Source organism: Bombus pascuorum, chromosome 4, assembly GCF_905332965.1.
Source record: "Bombus pascuorum chromosome 4, iyBomPasc1.1, whole genome shotgun sequence".
Classification (NCBI taxonomy): Eukaryota; Metazoa; Arthropoda; class Insecta; order Hymenoptera; family Apidae; genus Bombus; species Bombus pascuorum.
The window spans coordinates 7,620,001-7,647,541 of NC_083491.1; the positions used below are offsets into that span (position 1 = coordinate 7,620,001).

A 27,541-nucleotide genomic window follows, 5' to 3' on the forward strand; every position below is an offset into this window, starting at 1 on the left:
AACACTTAATCTTTCATATTTATCCAGAATATTATAAAATACTAAAAAATTACTTGTCTTACGATACTGTAATCGTCATATTATAAAACAGAAATATAAATTCGGTATATTTATTGATAAAATTATCAATAGTTTCTAAGACAGAATACACGTACAAGCAAAGAAAATAATATAACACAAGAAGATTAAATTAGACCATTAGTATATTTCTCTCTTTCTTCCTCTTTGACTTTAGAAAATATAACATTCCATGTTGTCTCAGGTACATTCTAGTCTCTACTTAGAAACTTTAAAATTTTTATTCCGCGTAAATCAGAAATGATAATAAGTTATCTACTGTTATTAATATTCTGGAAGTAATATTAAATAGATTTTAGTTTTGTATTCATCTCAAATGAGAAAAAAAATTGTTGTGACATGTTTAGGCACCTATTTACGGCACTGACTTTTCTTTTTAATATTACCGTTACATGAGATAACATAAAATTTAGAATTATGCTTTGGCAAGTAATATAAGAGTTGTCAGAAACATGGTCTTTGAGCACACGTTTAAGTGCCTCAAAATGTTGTGTATATTACAGGAGCTTGGCTTTAGATGTTATATAATTATATGTACCTATACATTATAGTGAATAACGCATATGATATATTTGTTACTGATATGCGTACAGAAATTGAAATAATGAATATTAAAGGAAAACCAATCTCCTGAACTATAAAACAATTACCAACATGTATAATTATACTTTACATTTATAATACTGCCTTTTAATTTTTTATATCTGAAGTGATTAGTCGCAATGTTGGATATACAGAAAAATTTATTGTCAACTGTAAATGCATCAAGATATTAATTGTTTCAGTTTAAATCGTGGTGCTGTAAACACTTTGCTTTAGTCTCAGTCTTGTAGCACAACTTATATTAATTGTATCTCAATGATACCTTCAACATTTAATGTAATTCAGTTGATTACATCAAGAAACAAGTACGGTATATTTAACATACACACATAAATATCTTTTCATTAGTAAATTCACTAATTCGGAGATTAATATTATTTTTACTTTTATTTGATGTAAATATGTCATATTGTTTCTTTTTTCGTTTACTTTTTTCTGTTTTCATTTTTATTTTTGTTTTGACAGAGCATGATATAAGTAAGGGAAATATACACTAAATTTGGCTATTTAAAAGGAAAATGAAATTGATTTTGATCGCAAAACATTTTTATTAGTTTTCTTTTAACTTATACCATGTAATATCTCAATATACATGCAGCAATATATCAATATCAATTTTTAGTTACATCAGTTAATAATAAAGTTTATTTTCTGCAGTTATATAAAAGATAAATCGTTTCATCAATGGTACATCGCGTGCACAGTATTTTTATTCCAAATAAGATTGATATTGTTTAATGTTATATGTATTTTAATATCTTACTATCGAATAAAAATAAAAGAGGAATAATTAATAGTTAAATGGTATAGTAATTCGTCAATTAATTTGCTTAGTTTATATATAATGTATATTAGCGTGAATTTACTGATAAAAAGATTAATATAAATACAAAAGATATACACACTTATATATAAATAAATAAATAAATAAATATATGTGTGTGTGTGTATATATATATATATATATATATATATGTATATGTGTGTATATATATATATATATATATATATATATATATATATATATATATATATATACATATATATATATATATATATATATAAAATTGGATAAGCATTAACATTTCTTGATAATGGAGTTTTAGAAAACATAAACAATGTTAAAGTGATTTGTCTTACTTTATGCGTTACCCCATAAATTATGTATAGCTAATTATGTGTATGCTTTGAATATTCGTTTTAATTATCGCTACGGATTATATGTAAAAAAATTTGAAAGTTGATTCCTCTCTATACATTGTCTTTACTAAATGTATGGAATTTAATGTAAGAAATGCTAAACTGTTGGTATATATTATATACCTGTATAATATAAAGTGAGAAATAGACGCACCAATACCTTGGATCGTAATGATCGCTTATTCTGTCAACAATAACAAATCGTAGAGTTATGTAAAACAATTATTTTGTAAAATCAAATGCACAAGGTGGGACATTTTAAGCTTCACATAAGAAGGATTGGTATAGAAAAAGTTTTTATGCTAGCATTGTAATTAAGAAATAAGGTATATAATGATTTCAAGTTAATATCGTTTGAATGGTCCAGGGTAAGGGTGGCATATTGGGATAAAATTGTGATTGGAATGTATGGAAAAAAGGTATATTAGAACTCTGTTCTTTTTTTAATAAGATCGTCACAAAATCGTGGCTGATAAACTTACGTTAACTCATCCATCAGAATAAACTGTGATTAGATTGAAGTCCAACAGAAATACAATGTATAATGTGTACTCCGTTTCATAGGCTACAGGCCTAGAAAGTCTGATTTTTTAACTATGAAAACTTGTGTATTATAATATGATCTATGACGTTTGTTTATTACTATGTAAAGTGACAAATTTCAAAATTAAACATTAATTACTGTTATTGGTTTTACTTTTACTTTAAAATCTCACATTATGTTACATGTATTTTATTTATTAAACATTGTATAGATACAGTTTAGATGAAGTATGGCCTAGAGTTATGAATAAGATAGAGGAAACTGAGGTATTCCAGTAAATACGGTGGCAACTACTTCCGCATGTAATTTTATTCAGGGCATAAGGAAACTGCCACTATCTTTGAAACAAGAGACTGACAGTATCTTTACTCAAGATGCAGATTTGATTAAAATTACGTGATCTCTTAAATATTGTTTTACAAAAGACAACAATTATTTGCATACACAAAGCTGAAATTAAACGCTTTGTACGTTATAAGGAATCAAATTATATCATTATGTATTTAATATTACTTATTGATTAAATAATTGAGATATATCAATCATTATCTTACTACGAACATACTTCAAAATTAAGTGAATAGTAGTTACATGATTTGAAAACTACAAAATATCATACACATTTTGCTGGATGCATAACTGAATGTGAGAAAATTGCAAGAAATAAGTTTGAGTCATTGTTAATATTTGCTGGAAAGCATGATTTGACAGTTATTATTTTTACGAAATATAATATCGATGATAGTTAATGATGTACAATCACATTGCGTAATAATATAAAACTTTATTGTCTTCCTTTATTATCTTGTATTAATATTTCTTATATTATATATATTGATAGCAATTAAAGTCAATTATATTAGGTTTCCGTTTTCGTTATTTAAGATATGTTTGTAGTAGAATATAGAATATAATAACATTTATTTTGTCTAAGAATATAATTCCTGATATGTAAAAATTATATATATATATATATATATATATATATATATATATATTTTGTAGTATTTATTCATTTTGCATTTAATTGTTTTATGTTGTTTTCACAAGATTCTTTAAAACAGAGGGATTACAAAATTTTAACGTGACTGTTTAATAAGAATAAGTGAATTGTACTTTTCCTAGAATTTAAGTTTTCATTTTGATCAAAATGCGAATAATGGATAAACTTTGACTACCTTAAATGTCTTTATTATCCTGTGAAATATAAATAGACTTTATTTACAAGACTTGTACGAGCGGGCTCATGATATATCACTAATAATTAATAAAATGAAGGAATTTTGAGGATTTCAAGATCCACCTCTATATTCTTTTAAAGGGCATACTATACTTTTTTATTTCTAGTAAAATAACGGATATTTGACATTAAATGAAAGAGTAAAACGAGTTTTATATTATGGGAAATATTAGAAGTAGTGTTTATTTGCATCAACATTGAAATTATGAAATTGCAAAACTCATACATTTTATTGTAATACATATTGCAATGAGTCTTCTCTTCATACTTGAACTGTCTGGATTGAAGTTGGAGTAGTAAGAAATGTAGATAGTACAGAATAATAAGAAATGTAAATAGCAACTGACATTGTTAAATATCTGTCTGAGACTTCCTTCCATTAATATTCATGAATCTTTTAGATCCAGAACAATTCATGGAATCACATTGAATCATGAACTATCTCTGTATCCTGAAAATCCAATAACGTTAGAAGATGCAAAATAAATATTAATCACTGTTATATGTGTTATAATCAATTTAAAAATTTCAACAAGTATAAGGGCTTCAATAATTCGACTACTTTAATATTATGTCGATGCAAAGGAACATCTTTTCCAAGATAAACGTGATATAAAACTCCTTTTATCTCTTTAATTATTCTCGAATGAACTTATATTAAAGATTCTTAAAATTGTTTAAATTCGCTATTTTTCTAAGTATAAAAAAGTATAGTGTATACTGTTGAAAAAAGATAGAAGTAACTTTGAAATCTCTAAAAGTCTTCTACTTCAAAAAAAAAATTAATATTGGTATGTTATGACTCTCTTAATATCATATAATTTTTATAAATAAAGTTCCCTCATACTTCTCAAAATAGAAATAACGTTAAATAACCAAAGTTATTAATCACCATGTATATTAAAAATAATTATTTACAGATATTAAACTCAGACACATTCTTGAAAGAAGATACAATTATTTTGTTCTTGAAACAATGATCTAAGAAACAGAAAGTAATTTACATCATATACATTGTGCTGAATATGTTACATTAAAACATTTCAAGTTGAAGCTTTTAAATAATGCTGCATTTTTTATCGCACATTTACGACGTCAATGACTTTCTTAATGATTTCAAAGAAAGTATAGAAAAACAATAATACGATAATACGACGAAAAGTTTCTTAAAATATTTGTAACTACTAAATGACCATTTTTACAAATGACTAAAGGATGTTACGATTAAATACAAGTGAAATAACATAATGAATTAAACATTTAGTGTTTGGAATATTAGCGATGCGTAAGAATACATCACAATATATATATTAAAACCATATTAAAATACGAACAAATACTTTGTTACATACTACTTATAAATTAATTTGGTAAACATTCCTGAACAAGATCTTCGTTTGTCAGTACTTTACAGATAACATATTATGTATGATGAGAAAATTATAATTTGTAAATAAGATTTATTTATTATACTAGGCACTGGACTACAATATCTAAAGTAATTAAATTAACAAATTTCTCAGAAAGTATATGCAAATATTTTGTGCTAATGTATTTTTATTGGTTATTATTTTATTATATTATAAATATAAATATTAATTTTTTTGCATATGTGGCACGACTTGTATAACGAGGGAGTCTACATGCGAAATTTTTATAATTAATATCGCACATTATATGTGCCTTTATATGTAAACTCGTATACAGAGCCATTCTACAATATGAAATCAAATTTGTTTAAATTTAAACAGAAAATATTGCAATAAATGTAATTTATCGTGCTCAAATGAGAAAGATTAATTAATTACAATATATCATATCACAAGTGACATTAAATAAAATTTGATCAAAATGATCATTGAGCAAACGTTAGAATATGGTAATATGAAATCGAAACAGAAATCGTTTCTTATACACCTTAATACCTATTTATTGTTGGTCAGGATTTTCTGATGTGCTTCGTGCAATTTCAGATAACAAGTATACACAATTACACATGCAATACTTTTAATAAAGCGTTGGGATTTATATATTCTATGCATACAACAAAATTTATCTTTCAAGTGGAAAATTTGCATTGGTCGTGTTAAGTATTACTCGAATTATACGCAAAACTTTTATATATTTACGATATATTTTATAGTAACGAAATTAATTTATACATTTGGGTCCAAATTGTTTATAACATTTCTTATAAAGATATGAGTGATACAATCTAAACATTTTTTTTTTTTTAGTAATGCTGGCCGTTTGATTAGATGAATAAATTTTAATTGAAAAATTTAAGAGTTAATTTAATAACCATTTTTCAATTATTTAGGAACAACATTAAAAAATAATGCAATGATACTTTCATTTGGCTTGTTAATTTGTATCGGCCAATTATAAAATTATTAAGTTATAATTACAATATCGACATTTTCTTGTCATTGTCAAATCGCAAAATAATGGAAATGTTCTTGTTAATTACACCGTTGCTTCTGTAATACCCCTAATACGTCCTAATACCATCAGTTATATTGCGGACGAACTCGTTGTACGTTCAGTGCCTTTTTACATATATTCATATGTATGTAAAAGTCCCAATTGATCCTTTTATATTTATCAATATCTTCCAATTTCCACGTGAAAGGAGTTCGCACTATACAAAATAATCTGTCGAACAGCTCTTATATTCCCTGCCAATCGAAACAGAGGATGATATAAAAGAAGTGTGAAACTTAATTGAATGTTGGCTTATTATACGTAAATATAAAATAAGCCAAATTTAAATTGAGTATTTACGTATACATACATACCTACAAACATATATAATTTAGTATTAGTGTGCTTAATTTAAAATGCATAATTTTTAAAAGTACATGTATATTTTTATAAATTTCGGTATTGATGCGATGGTTTGCTATATAAATAAGTAAATAAATATATAAATATATATATAATATAAATATATATATATATATACAAAAATGTATAGAAGATATGTAAGAATATACGACAAAAATGGTATCCATACGCGCATATAATTGTATCTTATAAAGAAAAATATGGAAAAGAAGACAAAGAAGTTAGGATACAACCTATATTAGCTTTAAATATTATCTCGTGGCGCAATGTATAAAACGAAATTCAATTACATACATATATAATTTTATGTTTGATGTGTGAAGTTTTCACTATATCTGTAACCGCATATATATTTGTATATAATAGGTTTCTTTGTTGCGTCCATTATATGTTTAGAAATTACTTTGTACATAATATAAATAAACAATAAATGAATAAATAAAGACATATAAAAAACTTTGGAAAGTAAGCATTTATATAGTACATACATATATATATATATATATATATATATATATATATATATATATATATATATATATGTATGTATGTATGTATATTAGGATTTACTAATACCAACGTATGTAAATTATATTTATTTTCTAACAACTAAAATTTGATGATATTACCTTTTAATGCTTCTACTATTTTTCAACAATTTTTATATTTTACGTATTTATCATTTGAATTTATGTGTACTTTATATAAGCCATAAAGAATAAAATAATTAACAGTTTTAAGCAAAGCAATAATTCGCTTTTAATATTATGGTAGCTTTTAAAACTTTTATGAATCAAATGAGTAAAATCTTGGAGAATGCAAATATTTAAAAAGTGTTAACATTTCTAAATTAAATATAAGTTGCTCCTTATCTTGAAATTGAATTATAACAATAATAAATATATTTTAATATATACCAATAATTTTGTCATTTACTTATATCTATTATTTCTAAAAACTTAATTTTTAATAGAAATTTTAAGCTATTTCATGTATCATAATTGATATTGGAATATTTGTAGATATTTAACGGTGATGGAATAAAATGAATGTAAAATTGAATCAGATTGAATGGAATCTGACCAATAACTGTCGTGGTTCAAGTAATCTTGACTTTGAAAATATAAAGTTATATTCTACATATATATTTACCTGAATATTATTAATTTAAATAATTACTTAGCATTGTGTAATTATTGAATAGTCGAAAAAGACTATTATATACTGTATTTTTTGTCATTTATAACACATAAACATAACCTATAATAATAATAAAGATACATCTATATAACTGACATATTAGATATTTTTTATAATAAAAAAATTGTAAATAAATGTTAGTGATGGTCCTGGTAAAAGATTATACTATTATTGTTATACTTTAAGTACAATGATCGTTGTGTAATAAAATATCCAAAAGAAATTGTAATGCTTATATATACTATATACTATAATATATTTCTAATGATTTATTTAAGATTTACAGAATGAACGGTTTGTGTTGAATAGATTCCAAAATGAAATATTCCACATCACCACCAGTAAGTAGATGTAATTCACCAGGTCCAGTTGAAACAGGTTCAAATTTACCTATGCCAGTAACTTACAGGTATAAGATCAATCAAAATATTTAAATTTATGGTTAATTTAATAAATTTGAATATTTTTACAAATGTATTTTAGACAAGACTGTATGGGTGCAGCAACAAAATGTTACAAGTATCTAAGGAAATTATTAAAATTTGAACAAATGGACTTTGAATTTGCATTATGGCAAATGATCTTTTTATTTATATCGCCACAAAAAGTATATAGAAATTTTCAAAGTAGAAAACGTAAGTTACTTCACATTTAAAATGATATCACAATGTATTATCACTGTGAAAAATTAAATTTTTTTCTAGAGACAAAGTCACAATTTGCAAGGGATGATCCTGCATTTTTGGTACTATTAATGTGTTGTCTATGTATATCTTCTATTGGTTTTACCATTGTTTTGGGATTAGGATTTCTTCAATTTATAAAGCTACTATTTTATATGATATTTATTGATTATCTTGCAGCTGGCTTAATAGTAGCAACAGTATTTTGGTAAATTATATGTTAATGCTATTAAAATTGTATTATATGGTATACATTATATATATATATATACACGCGCGCGCGCGCGCGCGTGTGTGTGTGTGTGTGTGTGAATAAAATATTATAAAGCAAATAATTTCTACTAATTGCAGGATTATAACAAATCGTTATCTAAGAATTGACAAAACCCAAGATGTAGAATGGGGTTATGCATTTGACATACACTTAAATGCATTTTTTCCACCTTTAGTCATACTCCATATCGTACAGTTGTTTTTGTACAATGGTAAATTTACTTATCTCCTATTAGTATTTCGCAATTTGTTCTTTTATTGATATTTTTCTTCTTGTATTTATTATTCTAGGTCTTATAAACTATGATACATTTTCATCACGATTTGTTGGAAACACAATCTGGTTAATAGCTATTAGTTACTATATTTACATAACATTCTTGGGTTACACAAGTAAGTACATAAATTTAGTATTATATCATTTAAACATCAATTAAATAATTAAGTTTTGTAAAACTAAAAAATTAAAAAAAGCTTGGCAATTATAATTTGGAAAATAAAAGTTAATAAATTCTTTGCATTTATTTCAGGTATGGAAATACTTCACAAAACACATATAATATTATCAACATTACCAATAATATTAGTAATGTATATTATGACAACTTGTGCAGGTATCAATATTAGTCATTTAGTTATGGAATTTTACCATTATCGAGTTGTTTGAATAAAGCTTATTTTATTACAAAAGTTCATTTCAAATTAATTTTTGATACAAGTGTTTATGCATTAAAACTGAATGAATTATAATTGCTGTGTGTGTGTACCAATGGAAAATATTTATATGTAGTCTGGAAAAATTATCAATATGTTTAATAGAAAGTTCTAGGTATTTATTTCTTTCTAAAACAAAATATATAAAAAAGATATATCAATGTATTTTGTTACAAATTTTTCTTAAATAATTATACATTCGTAAAAGTTATATAATTAAATGACAAAACTATTTGTATTTAATTTTCTAAAGATGCAAAAAATGTTTGTATATTATTAGTTAGAAATGTTACTTTTTTTTATTTATATTGTTCATGTGAAAGATGGTCTTATTGGACAAATTGTTATATCGTACGAATTATTTGTATAAATACTGTATATAACACTTTTATATTGTCAAATAGTTCTTAAAATATTTCATTTTAAAAAATTGTCTTATATTTATTATAAAAATAAGAAATAAATAATGTAAAGTATACTGTAAAGATATTCTCTCTTGAATACGAATATTTTTAACCCTTTGATTGCTTACAAATAGTAAAGTGTTTAGTTGTATACACGAACATATATTTTTAGTTGATCAAGAAATATAATTGATGGATATAATTATAAACTTTTAATAGTTAAAGCATAGGGATTAACAATCAAAAAGTTAAAAATTTTAAGGACTATTAAAATTATAATTTTAATTTGTTAATTGTTTATAAGAGTTTAGGTTGCTGTTTTAAAGCTGAAATGTCTAAAATCTTACTGGGACAGGTTGTTCGCGGTGTTTGACTAAATGGAAGACGTTGTTTTGGACTATTTCTTGGATTTGTAACTTTTAAGTCTGCCTTTGGAGACATTTCATTTTGTAGTGCATTAATATCTGTAGAATAAATAACCTAATTTAATTAAAAGTATGTTGTGTATACACTGATTAAAAGTTGTTTTAATTTATATTTTTACCTTCTGTTTGAATATTATTTTTTCCTGGAACTAATTGATATCTTTGTAAATAACGCATTGTGGCAAAAGACATATTTGTTCCTTGTAAATTGCTAACCATGAGATGATTAACTGATGCACCTTGCCTTTGTACTGCTAATTCAGCAAGTTGTTCGTCAGTTAGATACTTTAAAGCTAATGCCTTCATATGCATACTTGTATTTGTTTCATTTACAGCACTTGTAGCTTGTGTCATGTTTGTTTGATAATCCAAACGTGGATAAAATGGTAAGTCGAATGCCATTCTTTTAAATAAATCATTAGAATTATTCATTACATATAATATAGATATGATTTAATTCAATTATATAATACTTAATTATCCAGAGTAATGTTAATCATTTGTTTTACAATATAAAATTTGAATAATATATTTTATATAGTAAGAACTATAATAAATAGATTGTAATAAAAGTTACCTTGATTAAATTACATAATTACTTAGATTAACAAAATATAGATAATCAAGATTTTCGTTATGTACAAACTTTTAATAGATGCAAAACATACTTGTTACTGTTGTTCAATTCTTTAGCTTCTGAATTTTCACTTAAACTAATTCCAAATTTTTTAAGTTGCTGTAATGTAGCTACTTTTACAGTATCTAATACTGCTCTATTATCAGTTTCATCTCGTTCATTTTGATTTACTTTTGTTTGTTTTTGTTGTTGATCATCTATAATACAAGAGTTCTGTAATAATTGATTTACTTGTCCAAGAACATCATTGTAAAACGTCCAGCCCACTTTTGAACTTCGTTTAACATTTTCACTATCATCATCACTAGAATACTCCTGCATTTCAACATGGATACTAGGTTCTGGACTAAGTGGCCTTTCATTTATTTTCAAATCATCACTGTTTAAAATTAGACTGTCTTCAATGCAATTTGAATTCTGCTTCAATCCAAAAGGCTGCCCTTCTTGTTGATAATCAGTGTGATAACGAGAATTATTTACAAAATTATTTGTTTTTACAGAACTATTATCTCGTTGTATATTTGCTTCCTTATCTTGATCTACATTAGTAAAGGTATTTGCTATAAATTTTTTATTTTTTTGGGCAGTATATTCAGTACCTACAGTATCCACACATACATGATTTCTTTGAATCATTGGTGTTTTTATATTTTCATAATTTCTTGTTTTCACGGTACAGTTTTCTAAATGTTTTTTTATTCTATTTTCAGTTTCATCTGATTTTCTTGTTTCATTTTTACATAATTTTGGAGATTCACATCTATGAGTATCTGTTTCTCTTCGAATATCTACATAAGCTTGTTTCTCTAAATCCTTTGTAGAAGTAGTTGCATTTAAGTTACTACTTTGTTGTTGACTAGATGACATGTAACTCTCTGAGTCTTCAACTATGTTTTCTAATTGTGCACTAGGCATTCGAGTAAAGGAGTTTTTATATCTTCTTAATGATTCATTAGTATCATGAGGACCAACACTGTTACACATCTTTAAATTTTCTTGCTTTTGTTGACCATCTTTTTTTTCATAATTTTCAATATCCATTGTAAAAGGATTATTTTGTACAGTGAATTCAAAACTTGTCATTACTCCAATTGAAACTTTTTGTTGCATAAATGCTTTTTTTGATTGTGCATCTGTTAATATCAATTCATTTTGATTTATATTTTCATTTTTGCTACAATTCTCTTTTTTTCTATCTTGAGGAGAATCTCTCCGATAGACACTTCTTTTTGTGTTTTCAGGCACAGTAACATAATTAGAAGTACCTAAAACATTATTAGAGTTTATATGGAATTGATCACTTTGTGTTTGTAATTGAAAGGAACAAGAGCATTTTTTTCTTTCTTTTAAATTTTCTTCTTGTATTTTCAACAATCTATCAACTTGTATCTGTAAAGATTTAATTTGCTCATTTTGACTATTTATAATTTGTAATAAATTCTTTACTGTTTCTTGATTATCTGTATTGTTAGTAGGATAAGGATGGAGTTGAGGAAATGGATATGCACTCATGTTAAAATAAGGATATTGTTGTCCTAAATAATGTGGTAATTGGAGTTCATTTCGTTGCAATGTACCTGGATTAGTAGGTACATTTTGTACATTTGATTCAGGAACTGAATCATTATATACTTTCTGTTGGTTAGCATTATGGGCTGCTAATTGTCTCTCATATAATAATGGAGAATATTCATCTTCTTTAACTTTGTAATTATCAGCATTTATACGAGGCTTAATAACTTGTGATATAGCAGACAAAGAATCTATATGTCTTCTTTTATTGTTGCATTGTATCTTTGTATTTTGTTCTTTATCAGTATGCAATGTATTACTTTCAGACCCTTCATAATTATATTTACAAGGAGAATCATTGTTTTCTCTACTTGATTTTTGTTTGCAGTGCGAAGAATTATAAATATCTTCCTTTAAAGCATAGTTCTTTCGTTTGGATTCATTTAAAGTATTTGTAATATTACCTTCTGTTAAATACGAGTGCAAAACATAATTTTGATTAGAATGTTCTTTTAAAGGAGCTATACAATCATTAACTTTAGAAGATAGGGGTTTCCCTAAATAGTTTTGTTCTTTCCAAGCTGCATATGATCCATTAACGTTTAATGGAGAAGAATGACTACTTTTACTTCTTAAACCTTTAGATTCCTCAGATGATGAACAAAAATGTGCATGTTCTGTACTCTTACAACTTAGAGGTTTGTCAAATATTAAAGAAACTTCAGGTACACATGGTACTGCAAAACACTGAAATTAGAATTATTAAAAAATAATTTTTTGTTTAAAATATATTATTCTTACTAATTTTTAAATTTAAATTAACTACCAATAGTCATTAATCACTAAACCTTCAATTTATTTATTGGCTTGTATTTCTTACTCCACGTAATTCGATATTAAATTTTTATTGCTTCTAATAAAATCTTTACAAAGATGGAGAAAAAATTAATACTTCACTATTATTTTAAGCTTACTAATATTATAAGAAATTTCAAGATTAATATATTTTATTTTTTTTATTATATATATATTAATTTACATCTTGAACAAAAACTTACATCAAGTTTAGATGCAGGTCTTGGTGTTATTCTCGGTTCAAATTCATCTTCATTACCGCAAAACATATTTCAGTTTAAATTAACAATTGTAATTTATACACATTCGTTATATTCATTAATTTTCACACATATATGTTATAATTAGTAAATTATCAATATTATCTTGCAATTAATTTAAAACTTTCAAAAAATGTTTTATAAAACCCCTCTGTTTTATTTATTTTTTAATTTATATTATTTCTTATAATAATTTTTGTTTAAAATACTTTTACTTCACTGGAAACTTATTTCAAACAAATTATGTGACAAATGATTCGAAATAAAAATGCAGCCAACATAAATAGCAAAATCTAGTGAATAAAATATACATATGTATATCGTTTTAGTATCTTTTTAAACCAAGAAAATATTCTAAACTTTGATTCATTTTAAATTTTTCACTGTTCTTCATAACCAAAAAGAATATCTTTTTAATGCTTTAATTAGATGTAATTTTACTAGATTTACTACATTTCGAATTTCATTCCAAATCAGCAATTTTGATATTATGTTACATATATTTTACTACGTAATGTACATATATACATATTGGTATATAGTTGTATTATATAATTATATATATATTTACTATACGTATATCTTTCTTAAAAATCTGCTTATTATAAATTTTTGTTGTACCATTTATGTATTTGATATATACATATCTTTGAAGTATGTTCTTTTCTACAAAGAATTAGTAGATAAACGAATGATTTATTTTGTATAGTGTATATAATTCCAATTGATGTGTATATATTACAAATAAAATTAAATAGCATATTATAAAATTGTATGTAAACGCAAATCTATTTTAAAATAATTGTATTATTTGAAATCTAGATGAGTATTAAATGAATATTATCGAATATTATAGAGCTTTTGAGAAAATTATTTTCTTCTTTTGATACTCCCTCCTGTGTCTGTTTTACCAGGTGAGGATTAATTGGATATGTGTATATCAGTATGTATAGGATGATATATTGCACGGTGCACCACATTGGCAAATGACTGAAATTTTACCATATAATATTAGGCAAGATAAAAGAAAAAAACAAGTTTCTAATCAACTATAACTGTCATTGTTACTTGAGAGAAGAACAAGTTCGAAAATGTTTGACAAATGCTATAGAAACACATATCGAGAACATTAGTGTGGCGTGGTATTTTAAATCTATGTCAGAGTTGTTTGACCTGTGATATCTTAGAATTTAGATATCGTCGATTCTAAAATCTCTGATCTGATGTGTTTCGAAGTTCAGCGAAGTTTTATTTGTTATAGGTAATTATCATATTCTTCAATGTCAAATTACACAATACTATATAGTAATATAGTGAATTAATATACAGACATATGTCTTGTACATGATATGGACTGTGATACATTAACAAATTGTGAAATACACCTTTAATGCTTCGATTTGCAATGCAAAAAAATGTAGGAATTCATAAATATTTATGTGTGTTATAGGTGGGCAGTTTTTTTCTACTTATGTTCTATAGACATTTTGCATAATTTTTTCTTTTTAGTTTATTAAAGATTCATTGGTACATAGAAATATTTTATTATTCAATATTAAATTTCTGCCACTATTCCTTGGTGATTAAATAAACATATATATGTAGTATAATCAATGTTTATATTTAACAGGTTAACATAAGTATCATATTATAATCCATATCTTTTCCAAGTAAATTATTATTAATAGTCTCAAGTAATTTATGGAGAGAAACGAAAATTTTATAATGTTCATATTTTATACAACACACACTCCATTAGCAAAGAAGAAATTATACCTATAGGAAGCCTAGTTATTCATAATACAAGGTTCGTATAAAAAAGTATAATATAAGTGTTGATAATTACCGAAGGTACAAATTGGTCTGATAAAATATTTCATATTTAGTTATGTATATTAATGGGTTTTTAGATCTAGCTTTCTCTCCCTGTGATGGTGACTGTGCAATTATTTAGTCATTGGCATTTAATTAATCTTAAAACAAGTGTATCTTTTTATATAAAAGTCTTGCCAATGAGTTATTTGTAAGAGTACATATTAAAAAATGGCAATAATTTATTTTTGTGCTCATATCCTTAGTATTTGATAGTTATAATGGTAAATACATACATATTGATTTCATTTATATTTTTATATTAATAATAATAAGATAGATATAATAATTTAGTTTTATATATATGCTTAATTTATTAAGAAATTACATTACAATGATTTAATATAAAATAAACGTAGTTATTATTTTAAATAAAAAATAATATTTATATTGTGGTTATTTGTTAAAACTAATTAAATTTAATTATTTAAATTATTATACTTAGATATATCATGACATGATTGTGTGGATATTATAATCAATAAGAAGTATATTTTCTGGAAGCAATAAATAAAATAAAAAGATGGATAGCTCAGAGTATGAGACTGTACGAAATATGACACTTTTATTTTTTTTGGAGCTTCTTGTGGATAAAGGTGGTCCACGAACATTACATGATTTAAGTTGTCAGTTTGGAGCTAAGGGATTTACAAAAGAAATGCGCCAAATAGCTGGTGGATCACAGAGTGGCCTTAAAAAGTTTTTAGCTCAATATCCAATGCTTTTTCTTATTAATGGTGATTACGTATCAGTGAATACATTTCAACAAGTCGTAGAAGAAGAAAATGGGTGTAAATTAGGAGGGAAACGCGATTATGCTCGAGAGGCTGTAGAATATTTTACAAATAAATTAATGCAATATGGCGTTGGTACAGAAGTACCAATAAAAAGTCTTTTAGGACATCGGTCTCAGGCTTCTCCTGAAGTTAGACATATTTCTGGTCAACATTATAAGGAATTTAGAGACTTTCTTATAAAATATCCTGATGCTTTTGTAGTTACGGAAGATAATGTAATGTTAAAGCAATATGAAGGCATGAAGGCAGAACCTTTCGTGGAATTAGAACCTGATATACCTATAGACCCAGAGATTACTGCAAAATTATTAGATTTTTTGTGTGAATGTATTGAACAAAAGGGTCCAATCCTTGTAGATCAAATGTTCAACATAGTTAATGATAAATTTTCTTATGAAAATTGGACTTCAATATTTAAAACACCGCAGGATTTGTGTACATTTGTCAAAATGTTCCCAGATGCATTTCACGTTCAAAGTAATTTAGTAACATTAATTGGAAGACCAAAATCTTCCCCTATAGAAGGGAAAGCAAAAACAAGATTTCCAAATTCTACAAGAAATCAAAATAATACTGCAGACAAAGCAAATATAAATCAAGTTATTCAACCAAACAATACTCAAGCACCCCTGCAAACAGTTAATTCAGAATCTATTAGTACCAATGTTACAAGTCAGATTAATTCTGTGCAAAATTCTCATTCTTCATCTATTGAAAGTAATAGTAGTTCTCCTCCAGTAAGCTTGCAACAACAAACTTTGAAACAAAGAATAAATATGCTTGTAATGAAGACTTTAGCAGATAATACAGAAAAGGATAGAAGTTTACAAACCATGCAAATGGGAGATGCTTGGAAATTAAAGATATTGCAACAAACTAAAATAATAGTAAATCCCAGGGAGAGCCTTCAAATTATAGAAGATATAATAAATCCTCGTAAGCCTCCTCCTAATGGTAAAATAGTTGTTTCATTTGACTGTGAAGGAATAAATTTAGGAGTTAAAGGACAATTGACACTTGTACAAATTGGAACTATGTCTGGACAAGCATATGTGTTCGATTTATTTACTTGTCCTAATCTTGTACAAGCTGGAGGCCTTCAAAAACTTCTAGAACATAAAGATGTTATTAAAGTAAGGAACAATATTTAAAACTTCATATTAAAATAGAATTAGAACTTGAAATTTCATTACACTTTGTAGATTTATTTATGCTTTCATGGTTTTATTTTGATTATTAATTGTATGTATTGTTTTAGGTGATTCATGATTGTAGAAATGACAGTGTTAATTTGTACAAACAATTTAAAATTATGTTGAATAATGTTTTTGATACACAGGTATTTGAGATTCACAATCATTAAAGTCTTTTTAAATATTTTTTAGAATATAAAGTACTAAAAGTATATGATGCTTAAAGAATAATTTGTGTTTAAATTGTATTTCTAGGCAGCTCATGCTGTATTGCAATTTCAAGAAACTGGTAAACCTGTATATAAAGTTAAGAATGTTAATTTGAATACACTATGTGATCATTATGGTGCTCCAAGTAATCCATTAAAAGAACAATTGAAAAATATCTATCGTAATAATCAAAGATACTGGTGTAGGCGTCCATTAACACGAGATATGCTCATTTATGCTAGCAGTGATGTTCTGAGTTTGGTTCCACAAATATATGTCTCCATGTCTAGGTGTAGTATTTAATTATTTTTTATTTATTGATTGATTTGTCCTATGCATATTTAATATAGTAGTTCATTATTTTACATTTACAAATTTATTTACAAATGACTTAACAAATGAATAACCAAAAGATTTTCTATAATTTCTGTAATTATTTTTTGTATTTCTGTAATTTTGTGTAGATGATAATTATATCTTAGGTGTTCTTTGTTAATTATAATTGTTTTCTTTGCTTATGATATTATTAGACTTATAAAACCAGAAGTACAAGGTCTTTTTAATGAGCTGTGTGAAGAGCAAATTCAATTACACATTAAACCTGCAGAAGTAAAAACGCGAAAGAAGCAACGGAAAGTGGAAACAGAAGTTGCAGATTTGAAAAAAAGAATGGAAGAAGCAACTACCAAAAATATTGTTTTAAGCAATCGTGAAATACGCCTTTTGCGTTATCTTGATCTTACTGAAGATGAGAAGGAAAAACTGAAAGGTAGTTATAAAGTTGCAAGAAAATTAGAAAAACTTGAAAACATGGGTCAAGAAAAAGGAGAAAGTAGTGATGATGATGATGACGATAAGATTGAAGATTTGCAGTATCATAGTATAGAAAGTTATACTTCTGAAAATTCACATTCTGGTACATTTCATAGTTAATAATTTGCATTATTTAGTGATATCCATATGGTTACATATATTTATATATTTATTTTCATAGGTGGTCTAGTGTCATCACAGAATTCTGATACTCTAAGCCTCACAGAATCAATGCAAATGGTGGATGAAATCCTTTCTGATGGACGAATGGATAGATTTGAAAAGATTGAAAAATTAGAAGCTATTCTTTCAGCTGTTACTGGTTCTACAACTGATCAGTTTTCCTCAAGCAGTGCAGATATATCTCCGACAAAGTGTGTATGCTCGTGTCAAGATAAAAATAAAAGTCCACGACCAGATTATAATACCGTAACTAGTGTGGCTTGCCAAACGTATAGTACAGGTGATATAGTAATTACCAAAATATTTCTCACGGAAGAAGAAAAGGAACGTATAGATTTATTGAATTCGCCAAAAAAGTAGATATGTCATAGTTATTGTGAAAGTGGTAAGGAAGGAAGTTGCCATTGTTAGATTTTTACGAAAAAGACGAATAGGTGATGAGAAATAAAAAAATCTAGGTAAAAATTGATATATTTTATGTAGTTTGACGAAATTGTAATTTTAAACTACAAAAATCAGGTACATTAATATTCGATACAATTTTTTTTCCAACTCTGATGCTGTAGTAATCAGAATTTAGGAAAAATTTGTTTTTTAATGACAAAAATTCAGTATTGTGAAATATTTCATTTTCATAGATGATTATCTTTCTTTACTAGATACAAGAAGGAATAATCCAATTATGTATTTACTAACAAGAATATTTGATATAATATTTTTTAGAATAATTTACGTTGCTCCTCAGGACTAAAACATTAATGTTGTTCCTTTGTAAAAAAATATAAACATATAAATGTTTTAATGATACTTTAAAACAAAATTTTATTCATTTTTATATTACTATAGAGGTATAGAATTATATTATATGTAGAAAAGAATAATTTTCCATGTTAAGTGCTGCATTAAAACCGCTATCTTACATAATGTGCTTTTTATATATTTTTGTATGAAAATATTTTCAGTTTTATTGGAAAATATTTTTGATAATATTCACTTTTAATAAATATTTATGAAAATATACAAAAATGATTAGTAAAATAAATATAAATATGTAAAATAGTCATTTTACATTGATGTGCCCAATTTTTTTGAAGTTGTATTTGTGCTGAGTTCTAGCATACTGTTTATAATTAACGAAACAGGATGGAAGTCTTTGCATGCTTTCTTTCTTGATAATGATAAATGAGATTTAAGAACAGTCTTATAATAAAGAATTTAAGGATAACTATATTTAAAGGAAATTAACTGCAAAAAACAATACAAATGTGATAATGTTAAGATTCAGCAGCTTTTAATGCAATACTTCTCAAGAATATAGTGTTTGTTTCTAATTTTTAACTGTACATTGGTATATTGTTTAATTTTAGATATCCATTTAGAATCTTATTATTCTTATAAATTGCAAATATATAAAATTGTTTGTGAAAATGCTTGTTTAAAATATGCAATGTGCAACAATGAAATTGTTATTTCTGAAATATTTAGATAATGGTAATGTTATCATTTCTTTTACGTTATTCTCTTTCTTTGAGTAGCTAGTTCTTTATGAATAGAAAACTATATAAACTTTGTAAGACAGGCTATAATTACAATACATTTTAAAGTATAACATTATCATGAAATGATTTTAAATAATATCAATTTTTATTTTACAGTACATTCTTTAACAGAAATATGCCTGTTAACATTATATTTATTACCAAACATACTGATGTATGTAACATCTTTTTTTCTTTAAATATAACATTGATCAATATGATATTAACAGTAAATTAGATTCAGGTGCCTTATTTGTACTAATGCATTTAAATCGTTTTAACTAAAAATGTATCCTAAATCTAAAAAATGACAGATCAATTTTATCTAAAATAGTAGTAAAATTGTTGTTATTAACAGTGATTAATTTATTACATTAAACACTTGAAAAATGTGCATAATAAATTTCTTGAAATACATTAAAGTGATTTCTTTATATTATTATCAGCAAAAAATATTCCTGCCTTTCTTCCTCTGTACATTATTAATTCAATAATAAATAATTGATAAGATGCATTAATAACAAATAAATCATACAATAATTTAAAGATTATTATTCTATTTAGTTCAAACTCTTAAATGATGTTTGCTTGTTTTGTTACATGTGATTTATCATATCGGTGAAACTTTTATGACAACAGTGAACTACTTACGTCATAAAAGTTACTTTTGTAGATTGTATGAATTTTATAAACATTCTGAAGTATCCTTAGTGTATAAAATTTCAGTAATTTTATTTAATTTTATATTATTATTATAATATGTATGTATATGTATGTATATATATATATATAGTTAATATATTTTTATGTCAATATATAAGGAAACCCAGTTAAATAAGATCACCTAAATATCTGCCTTATTTATTGTTATATGAAAAAATATCTCAAAAATAGACATTTTTTATAGCATGTCAAGGTCATCAGTAGTTCTTTAAATAGAACTCTATATTTATATATATATGACCTTAGCATAACTTACAATAATATAAAAAGTATATCAAAACATTTCAACGATGAAAATATATTTTGCAAGTTGTATCTATCTTATTAGTCAATACTTGCAGTCTATTATAAGATATTTTATCTAATGTGATAACATTTGACCTTTAAGACCCCCGCAAATTGCAAAATATTTTGAAGTTATAACATTCGATGCTATTTCGTATACACATTTGTGAACACGTGTGTAGCATAGTTACCTATACATATTTATATACGTATATGTATACACAGTACGGATTATAATGGGGGATAAGATTATTTCAGAGTTGCACACTTGTTGAATCTCTCCCATTGTGCTTACAGTATTCGTAAGCGTTGAATAATTTGATTAATTTCGTTCAGACTGATTTCTTTTCAAAGTAATATTTTTAGAAAAAATAAAATCATGTCTGCCGGAAATTTAGGTAAGTTATATTTGTTATTATTAAGAAAAAATTAAGAAAAATAAATGAGAATAAATGAGTGAAAAATCAAATTTTCCAGACCCGGAATATTTATGATTAAAATTTGTTAATATCTGTAATGGATTTAAATATTAGTTATTGATATATTATTAATGTATTGCTTATGCGATCACACTTGCTACTATTATTGCAATTATGAATATTTTATAATGTTATATATTATAAAGATGTTGTTTATAAATATTTTTTATTCAATAAACTTTGTCAAATAAAGTAACTAGTATATTTATGTCATAAAATTAACTTATTTTATTTTGTTTATTCCATTTCTAGCATTATTGAGTGTATCCGATAAAACAAATCTTCTACCATTTGCTAAAAAGTTACATGAACTAGGTTTGTCTTTAGTTGCTTCTGGTGGAACAGCAAAATCTTTGAGAGATGCTGGTCTCCCAGTGAAAGACGTATCTAATATCACTGATGCACCTGAAATGCTTAATGGAAGAGTCAAGACTCTTCATCCTGCTGTTCATGCTGGTAAAGAGATTCATATATTTGAATTTATTTTTTATTTTACTTATGCTATACATACTACATAGAAAGTTTATTTATGTAGGTATACTAGCTAGACTTACAGAGTCAGATCAGCAAGATCTTCATAAACAAAATTATCAACTCATTCAGCTTGTGGTATGCAATTTGTATCCATTTGTAAACACAGTTGCTAAACCAGGTGTAACAATTGAAGATGCAGTAGAAAATATAGATATTGGTGGAGTAACTTTGTTACGAGCTGCTGCTAAAAATCATAGTAGAGTAACAGTTATTTGTGATCCTAGTGATTATGAAAAAGTTGGGAGGGAATTAGAATCATCTATTAACAAAGATACTTCGTTGGAAACTAGGTATATATTCTATTAAAATAGATATTAGAGAAAATAGTTTTATGCTTTAAAATATTGTATTTTTTTTTAATTTTTAGACAAGTATTAGCACTTAAAGCATTCACTCATACAGCAGAGTATGATAATGCCATTTCAGATTATTTCCGTAAACAATATAGTAGTGGGGTTTCTCAATTGACATTAAGATATGGAATGAATCCACATCAGAAACCAGCACAAATTTTTACAACTTTAGATAAATTACCACTGACAGTAGTAAATGGTTCCCCAGGTTTTATTAATCTTTGTGATGCATTAAATGGTTATCAGTTGGTGAAGGAGTTAAAGGCAGCTTTAAATTTGCCAGCTGCAACATCTTTTAAACATGTTAGTCCAGCTGGTGCAGCAGTTAGTGTACCACTGGATGCTGTAGAAGCAAAGTTATGTCAAGTAGATGACTTATTACACCAACTTACACCACTAGCAACTGCTTATGCACGTGCACGAGGAGCAGATAGAATGTCAAGCTTTGGAGATTTTATTGCATTATCTGACACATGTGATGAAGTTACTGCTAAAATCATATCTAGGTAATGTATGGTATAATCAAATTAAAAATTGAAGTTAAGAAACTATTAATTATTTTTTATTATTATTTATATTTTAGAGAGGTCTCTGATGGTATTATTGCACCTGGTTATTCAGAGGATGCCCTTAAAATTTTAAGGAAGAAAAAAAATGGTGCATATTGTGTTCTTCAAATTGATCCAAATTATGTACCATCTCAAATAGAGCGTAGAGTTCTTTTTGGTTTAACTATGGAACAGAAACGTAATGATGCAGTTATTGATAAAAATACATTTTCCAATGTCGTAACCAAAAATTTGACAACCATTTCTGATAATGCTATGAGAGATTTAATTGTTGCTACTATTACTTTAAAGTATACCCAAAGTAATTCAGTTTGTTATGCAAAAGATGGGCAAGTAATTGGAATAGGTGCGGGACAACAATCAAGGATTCATTGTACAAGACTTGCTGGTGATAAAGCTGATAACTGGTATATTGTGTTCTTAATATCTAATATCTGTTGCATATATCGTAATAATCGATCTATTATTGTCAACGTTATAATGAACGTTTTTCAGGTGGCTTCGACAGCATCCCAAAGTTACTGGTATGAAGTTTAAGAAAAGTGTAAAACGAGCAGAAATTTCGAATGCTATTGACAATTATGTAAACGGATCTATTGGAAAAGATATGGATGAGGCTACTTGGGCAGAAATGTACGAGGAAGTTCCACAGAAACTTTCAGAAAGTGATAAAACAGAATGGATAAACAAAGCGGACAATGTTGTTTTAAGTAGCGATGCTTTTTTCCCATTCAGAGATAATGTGGATAGAGCTAAATTGGTATATAGTTTAATTATTTATTGTATTATCTTGTCATATATTTTTCTGAAATTTTAAAAGGTAATTATTTAATTACAGAGTGGCGTCAAATATATTGCAAGCCCTTCTGGTTCTGTAAATGATAAGATAGTAATACAAGCTTGTGATGAACATAAAATGGTATTAATTCATACTAATTTGAGATTGTTCCACCATTAAGTAAAAAAGATATGATTCAATAATTACTTTATTGTTTAATTATATCGAAGCATTATACATTATGAAAATCATATCGTCTATAGTCTATTATAGTAATGAAGAAATAGTTTTACAATATAATAAATTTATCAAGAGCTAATGTATGGTTGATTGTAATATTGAAAATGTACTTTTATATGAAATAAAATGAACTGACAAAAAGTATGTTATTTCTTAGTTTATTTTTGTTTACTTTTGAATTTAAATTTTTCATTTAGAAGATCAATTAATAGATGTTAATGATAAACTAATAGATGTTAAGAGATATTATATAATTTATACGATTTATGGTAGAATAATATAAATGGTGTAATAAAAAAATAAAAATACATATAATAAAGTAATGTGATATTATTGGTTAGCTATGTATCAATGTGAATTGGTTTTCGTTTCTGTTTTTCTAGTAACAGCGAGCTAGTGCTGTGTTCAAACTTCGAATAATAAACAAAAGCGAATAAATTGCAAAAATGAGTAATTCAACTATTTCTGATCAATCGCTCATGGACAAGTCTATGCGGAGTGTTTTCGGTAAGAAACATTGTTTGATATTACATTATTTTTCATTAATAATGATACCGCATAACCTTCAAATATGTATGATCTTTTTGAATAGTCGGGAATATCCCGTACGAAGCCACAGAGGAGAATTTAAAGGATATTTTTAGCGAAGTTGGACCAGTGCTTTCATTTAAGTAAGTTCATTTTGAATTTAAATATTATTAGTTAATAATAAAATAATTTTTGTTTTACTTGTAAATAATAATTTTGTAAATGACAATGTTATTGTAGATCTTTATATTACTTACAAAAATTTGTAATTCGATTAGATTAGTGTTTGACCGGGAGACAGGCAAGCCAAAAGGATATGGCTTTTGTGAGTACAAAGATCAAGAGACAGCTCTTAGTGCTATGAGGAACTTGAATGGTTATGAAATTGGTGGAAGAACATTGCGGGTTGATAATGCATGTACAGAAAAGAGTCGAATGGAAATGCAAAGTCTTTTACAAGGACAGAATACTGAGAATCCATATGGAGAAGCAGTACAATCGGATAAAGCTCCGGAAGCTATAAGTAAAGCTGTTGCATCCTTACCACCTGAGCAAATGTTTGAACTTATGAAACAAATGAAACTTTGTGTACAAAACAATCCAAATGAAGCACGTCAAATGTTGCTTCAAAATCCTCAATTGGCATATGCCTTGCTACAAGCTCAGGTAGTAATGAGAATAGTGGACCCTCATACAGCAGTTAATATGTTACATAAAGCAAATCCAATCCCAGGTGTATTAACACCTTCTGATAAGCCAGCTGTACATCCAGTTGTACCTCGAATAGAAGAACCATGGGCTCCTACACGTCCAGCAGCAGTTACTAATCCTCCAGCACCAATTTTTGCTGGTGAGAACAGTGAACTTTTAATTTTATTTGTATAAATTTAGATATCTTTTGATGTTTAGATAACAAAATTTTATGACAGGTCAAGATGTTGATTTACGCACATTGGACAGACAAATGGATCCACGTCTAGCTAGAATGGATCAAGATTTAAGAGGACCACAACAAGTACAACCAACACCTGTCAGTGCATCTCCAGCAGTACCTGCCAATACAGATCCTAGAGCACTTAGTACATTCAATATTTCGGACAAGTTAGTATTTCTTTCATGTTAAACAAATCTCTTAAATTAATATATTTTAAGAATGTGTTCTTTTTTACAGCACACTTCCTGTTGAAGGAGTTGAGAGGTTCTACAATTATCATAGATAATTTAAAATCGAAGTATTTAAAACATTCTAAAAGCGTATGATTTTTTTCAGTTTCTGTCGTGATCCAAGAACAGACAGATTTGGTAGAGATCCAAGGGATCCTAGAGATCCAAGAATGCCTATTGATCCAAGAATTACAAAAGCTAATCGTAAGTTTTTCAAAATATTTCTTATTTTTTATAATAATGAGAAATTCAAAATAAGAAATTTAATTACTTCTTTATAATTGTATCTATCTTTTGCTAATTTTGTTCTTTAGCACCAGTGCCAGTTGCACTACCAGTGGTACCAAGACCTGTTGCAGCACCTACTGGTCAGTCTTCGAATGTCGCTACAGCTAGTGTAGTAACTCCAGTTACTGCATTGACCACGTCAACGACATCTGCAACGTCGAGGCTTATGGCAGGCATGTCTCCAGCGGGAAATATACCGAGCGGAGCGTCTGATCAAGAGAAGGTATTTAAAAACAAATTACATATAGATGTCATTTATTTTTATATAAAAATATATAAAATCTTACATTATTCACTTATATAGTAGATGACAAAATGTAAAAATAATTACTAATTTCATTGTAGGCGGCTTTAATAATGCAAGTACTACAATTATCTGATGAACAAATCGCTATGTTACCACCTGAACAAAGGCAAAGTATTTTATTACTTAAAGAACAAATTGCTAAAAGTGCTCAACGTTAATATATTTCTAGTAATTTTCTCCTTTTATAAGAATAAACATTTAAATTTGCCTAAAAACTGTAATAGTTCAACATATAAGCTTAGTTTTTATGATTAATAAGTTTTTAACATAAAATCTCATTCTGGAATTTAATAATTTTATACTAACTTATCGTTGTAAATGATAAAAATAAATATGTGTTATTATTTAAGGATAATGTAGATCGTCAATTTTTTTTTGATCTAACTTCGAATAAACCTTCTTCAATTAAAGTATTATACATAACTTTCCCACAGTTTTCGTCTTCATACAGTTCAACGCTCATAAACTCTTCATCAGTTTCCTAAAACAATTAATTTCATTATTTATCATCTACTATTAAATGTATGATTAATCAGTACATAATTACTTACTTTAATTTTAGCTATAACACGTTTATTGTACATCTTTTCTAATTGAGAGATTAGCTTATCATGATCGAATATAGAAACAACTTCTACATTCCACAATTTACACTTTATTGCAATAGTAGGTATTTCTATCCATTCTTTCTTTAAAGTGTACAATTCACACCTTTTATGTAAATAAAAGAAGGGTTTTTATATTAAGATGCAATAATATATTAATATTATAAACCAGATAAATGTGACTTACTGTTGTGAATTTACTTTTCTATATTCGTCGTTACCGTAATCTACATAAAGCAGTTTAATTTCAATATTATCTGAATTTATAATAGGTTCAGATTCCGTTATTAGACATCGATACCAAAGATTATCATTGAATTTCGCGCAGCATGGAGTATCTACAAATAATAAATTCATTCCAATTCATAAGATATAGAAAGGTGTGAAGTTATATAGAATTATTTGTTATATTTAATTCTTTCATAATCACTTTGATTAAAATTCATAGCAAGTTCTTTCTTATAAATAATTATTACTTTTAGTTGAATAATACTTACTAACAGTAAACTTTGTAATCAATGGTTGTTTGTCCGCATTTTCTTGCAAGTCATTCATTAAAAGTTCATACTGTGTATAATACGCATTTAAAATCTAAAATGGAGGAAAT

At 26.3% G+C, this 27,541-nt stretch overlaps 7 protein-coding genes and 1 long non-coding RNA gene across 20 annotated transcripts in view; 5 read left to right on the top strand and 3 right to left on the bottom strand.

Moving 5' to 3' along the window:
- The window catches only part of LOC132906573 (la-related protein Larp4B), a 13,534-nt gene extending 10,966 nt beyond the window's left edge, over positions 1-2,568 (top strand). For all 7 annotated transcript variants that reach the window (XR_009658000.1, XM_060958872.1, XM_060958874.1 and 4 more), the window contains one exon: positions 1-2,568. This exon is cut by the window's left edge. The gene's annotated coding sequence lies outside the window, so the exon portion shown is untranslated.
- A 3,342-nt stretch (positions 2,569-5,910) lies between these two features.
- On the bottom strand, positions 5,911-8,014 carry LOC132906587 (uncharacterized). The gene is made up of 2 exons (XR_009658006.1): positions 7,665-8,014; positions 5,911-6,343 (listed from the first exon to the last, which is right to left on the bottom strand). It is a non-coding gene; the product is annotated as an uncharacterized LOC132906587 (long non-coding RNA).
- On the top strand, positions 7,550-9,358 carry LOC132906585 (protein unc-50 homolog). 2 transcript variants are annotated; one of them, XM_060958911.1, is made up of 7 exons: positions 7,550-7,679; positions 7,991-8,121; positions 8,196-8,347; positions 8,417-8,603; positions 8,747-8,880; positions 8,960-9,061; positions 9,199-9,358. In XM_060958911.1, the coding sequence occupies exons 2-7, from the start codon at positions 8,030-8,032 to the stop codon at positions 9,333-9,335; spliced, it is 804 nt and encodes a 267-aa protein (XP_060814894.1). In that variant the 5' UTR covers positions 7,550-7,679; positions 7,991-8,029; the 3' UTR covers positions 9,336-9,358. The 2 variants fall into 2 exon arrangements, with proteins under 2 accessions (XP_060814894.1, XP_060814895.1); XM_060958912.1 differs by having other exon boundaries at positions 7,558-7,679; positions 8,022-8,121.
- A 273-nt stretch (positions 9,359-9,631) lies between these two features.
- LOC132906570 (uncharacterized) lies at positions 9,632-13,873 on the bottom strand. The gene is made up of 4 exons (XM_060958863.1): positions 13,419-13,873; positions 10,880-13,107; positions 10,331-10,614; positions 9,632-10,250 (listed from the first exon to the last, which is right to left on the bottom strand). The coding sequence occupies exons 1-4, from the start codon at positions 13,482-13,484 to the stop codon at positions 10,084-10,086; spliced, it is 2,745 nt and encodes a 914-aa protein (XP_060814846.1). The 5' UTR covers positions 13,485-13,873; the 3' UTR covers positions 9,632-10,083.
- On the top strand, positions 10,520-20,496 carry LOC132906571 (egalitarian protein homolog). 4 transcript variants are annotated; one of them, XM_060958867.1, is made up of 9 exons: positions 10,520-10,597; positions 14,737-14,925; positions 15,106-15,282; positions 15,386-15,571; positions 15,793-17,277; positions 17,403-17,483; positions 17,593-17,837; positions 18,078-18,463; positions 18,542-20,496. In XM_060958867.1, the coding sequence occupies exons 5-9, from the start codon at positions 15,871-15,873 to the stop codon at positions 18,901-18,903; spliced, it is 2,481 nt and encodes an 826-aa protein (XP_060814850.1). In that variant the 5' UTR covers positions 10,520-10,597; positions 14,737-14,925; positions 15,106-15,282; positions 15,386-15,571; positions 15,793-15,870; the 3' UTR covers positions 18,904-20,496. The 4 variants fall into 4 exon arrangements, with proteins under 4 accessions (XP_060814850.1, XP_060814851.1, XP_060814848.1 ...); XM_060958868.1 differs by lacking the exon at positions 10,520-10,597 and adding an exon at positions 14,382-14,736 and having other exon boundaries at positions 14,805-14,925; XM_060958865.1 differs by lacking the exon at positions 10,520-10,597 and having other exon boundaries at positions 14,382-14,925.
- A 787-nt stretch (positions 20,497-21,283) lies between these two features.
- On the top strand, positions 21,284-24,183 carry LOC132906578 (bifunctional purine biosynthesis protein ATIC). The gene is made up of 7 exons (XM_060958882.1): positions 21,284-21,487; positions 21,821-22,024; positions 22,104-22,392; positions 22,470-22,961; positions 23,039-23,431; positions 23,520-23,784; positions 23,863-24,183. The coding sequence occupies exons 1-7, from the start codon at positions 21,469-21,471 to the stop codon at positions 23,980-23,982; spliced, it is 1,782 nt and encodes a 593-aa protein (XP_060814865.1). The 5' UTR covers positions 21,284-21,468; the 3' UTR covers positions 23,983-24,183.
- Positions 24,184-24,383: 200 nt separating this feature from the next.
- LOC132906582 (cleavage stimulation factor subunit 2) lies at positions 24,384-26,684 on the top strand. Of its 2 annotated transcripts, XM_060958907.1 has the most exons (8): positions 24,384-24,549; positions 24,635-24,713; positions 24,849-25,420; positions 25,500-25,671; positions 25,742-25,768; positions 25,841-25,938; positions 26,049-26,245; positions 26,368-26,684. In XM_060958907.1, the coding sequence occupies exons 1-8, from the start codon at positions 24,489-24,491 to the stop codon at positions 26,485-26,487; spliced, it is 1,326 nt and encodes a 441-aa protein (XP_060814890.1). In that variant the 5' UTR covers positions 24,384-24,488; the 3' UTR covers positions 26,488-26,684. The 2 variants fall into 2 exon arrangements, with proteins under 2 accessions (XP_060814890.1, XP_060814891.1); XM_060958908.1 differs by lacking the exon at positions 25,742-25,768.
- The window catches only part of LOC132906569 (RING finger protein 17), a 309,846-nt gene continuing 308,565 nt past the window's right edge, over positions 26,261-27,541 (bottom strand). For both annotated transcript variants that reach the window (XM_060958862.1, XM_060958861.1), the window contains 4 exons: positions 27,432-27,525; positions 27,122-27,272; positions 26,881-27,040; positions 26,261-26,810 (listed from right to left, as the gene is read on the bottom strand). In XM_060958862.1, the coding sequence (XP_060814845.1) occupies positions 26,694-26,810; positions 26,881-27,040; positions 27,122-27,272; positions 27,432-27,525 (522 nt within the window). In that variant the 3' untranslated portion in view covers positions 26,261-26,693. The remainder of the gene's footprint in view (positions 26,811-26,880; positions 27,041-27,121; positions 27,273-27,431; positions 27,526-27,541) is intronic.

Coding starts and splice junctions, on each gene's coding strand:
- LOC132906585 (XM_060958911.1), top strand. CDS start 8,030: ATGAAATATTCCACATCACCACCAGTAAGTAGATGTAATTCACCAGGT. Junction 8,122..8,195: donor CCTATGCCAGTAACTTACAG/GTATAAGATCAA, acceptor AATGTATTTTAG/ACAAGACTGTATGGGTGCAG. Junction 9,062..9,198: donor AACATTCTTGGGTTACACAA/GTAAGTACATAA, acceptor CATTTATTTCAG/GTATGGAAATACTTCACAAA.
- LOC132906570 (XM_060958863.1), bottom strand. CDS start 13,484: ATGTTTTGCGGTAATGAAGATGAATTTGAACCGAGAATAACACCAAGA. Junction 13,108..13,418: donor GACCTGCATCTAAACTTGAT/GTAAGTTTTTGT, acceptor TTCTAATTTCAG/TGTTTTGCAGTACCATGTGT. Junction 10,615..10,879: donor GAATTGAACAACAGTAACAA/GTATGTTTTGCA, acceptor TTTATTTAAAAG/AATGGCATTCGACTTACCAT.
- LOC132906571 (XM_060958867.1), top strand. CDS start 15,871: ATGGATAGCTCAGAGTATGAGACTGTACGAAATATGACACTTTTATTT. Junction 17,278..17,402: donor AACATAAAGATGTTATTAAA/GTAAGGAACAAT, acceptor GTATTGTTTTAG/GTGATTCATGATTGTAGAAA. Junction 17,484..17,592: donor ATAATGTTTTTGATACACAG/GTATTTGAGATT, acceptor TTGTATTTCTAG/GCAGCTCATGCTGTATTGCA.
- LOC132906578 (XM_060958882.1), top strand. Junction 22,393..22,469: donor GATACTTCGTTGGAAACTAG/GTATATATTCTA, acceptor TTTAATTTTTAG/ACAAGTATTAGCACTTAAAG. Junction 23,785..23,862: donor ATGTGGATAGAGCTAAATTG/GTATATAGTTTA, acceptor ATTTAATTACAG/AGTGGCGTCAAATATATTGC.
- LOC132906582 (XM_060958907.1), top strand. CDS start 24,489: ATGAGTAATTCAACTATTTCTGATCAATCGCTCATGGACAAGTCTATG. Junction 24,550..24,634: donor GTCTATGCGGAGTGTTTTCG/GTAAGAAACATT, acceptor CTTTTTGAATAG/TCGGGAATATCCCGTACGAA. Junction 25,769..25,840: donor CCTGTTGAAGGAGTTGAGAG/GTTCTACAATTA, acceptor GATTTTTTTCAG/TTTCTGTCGTGATCCAAGAA.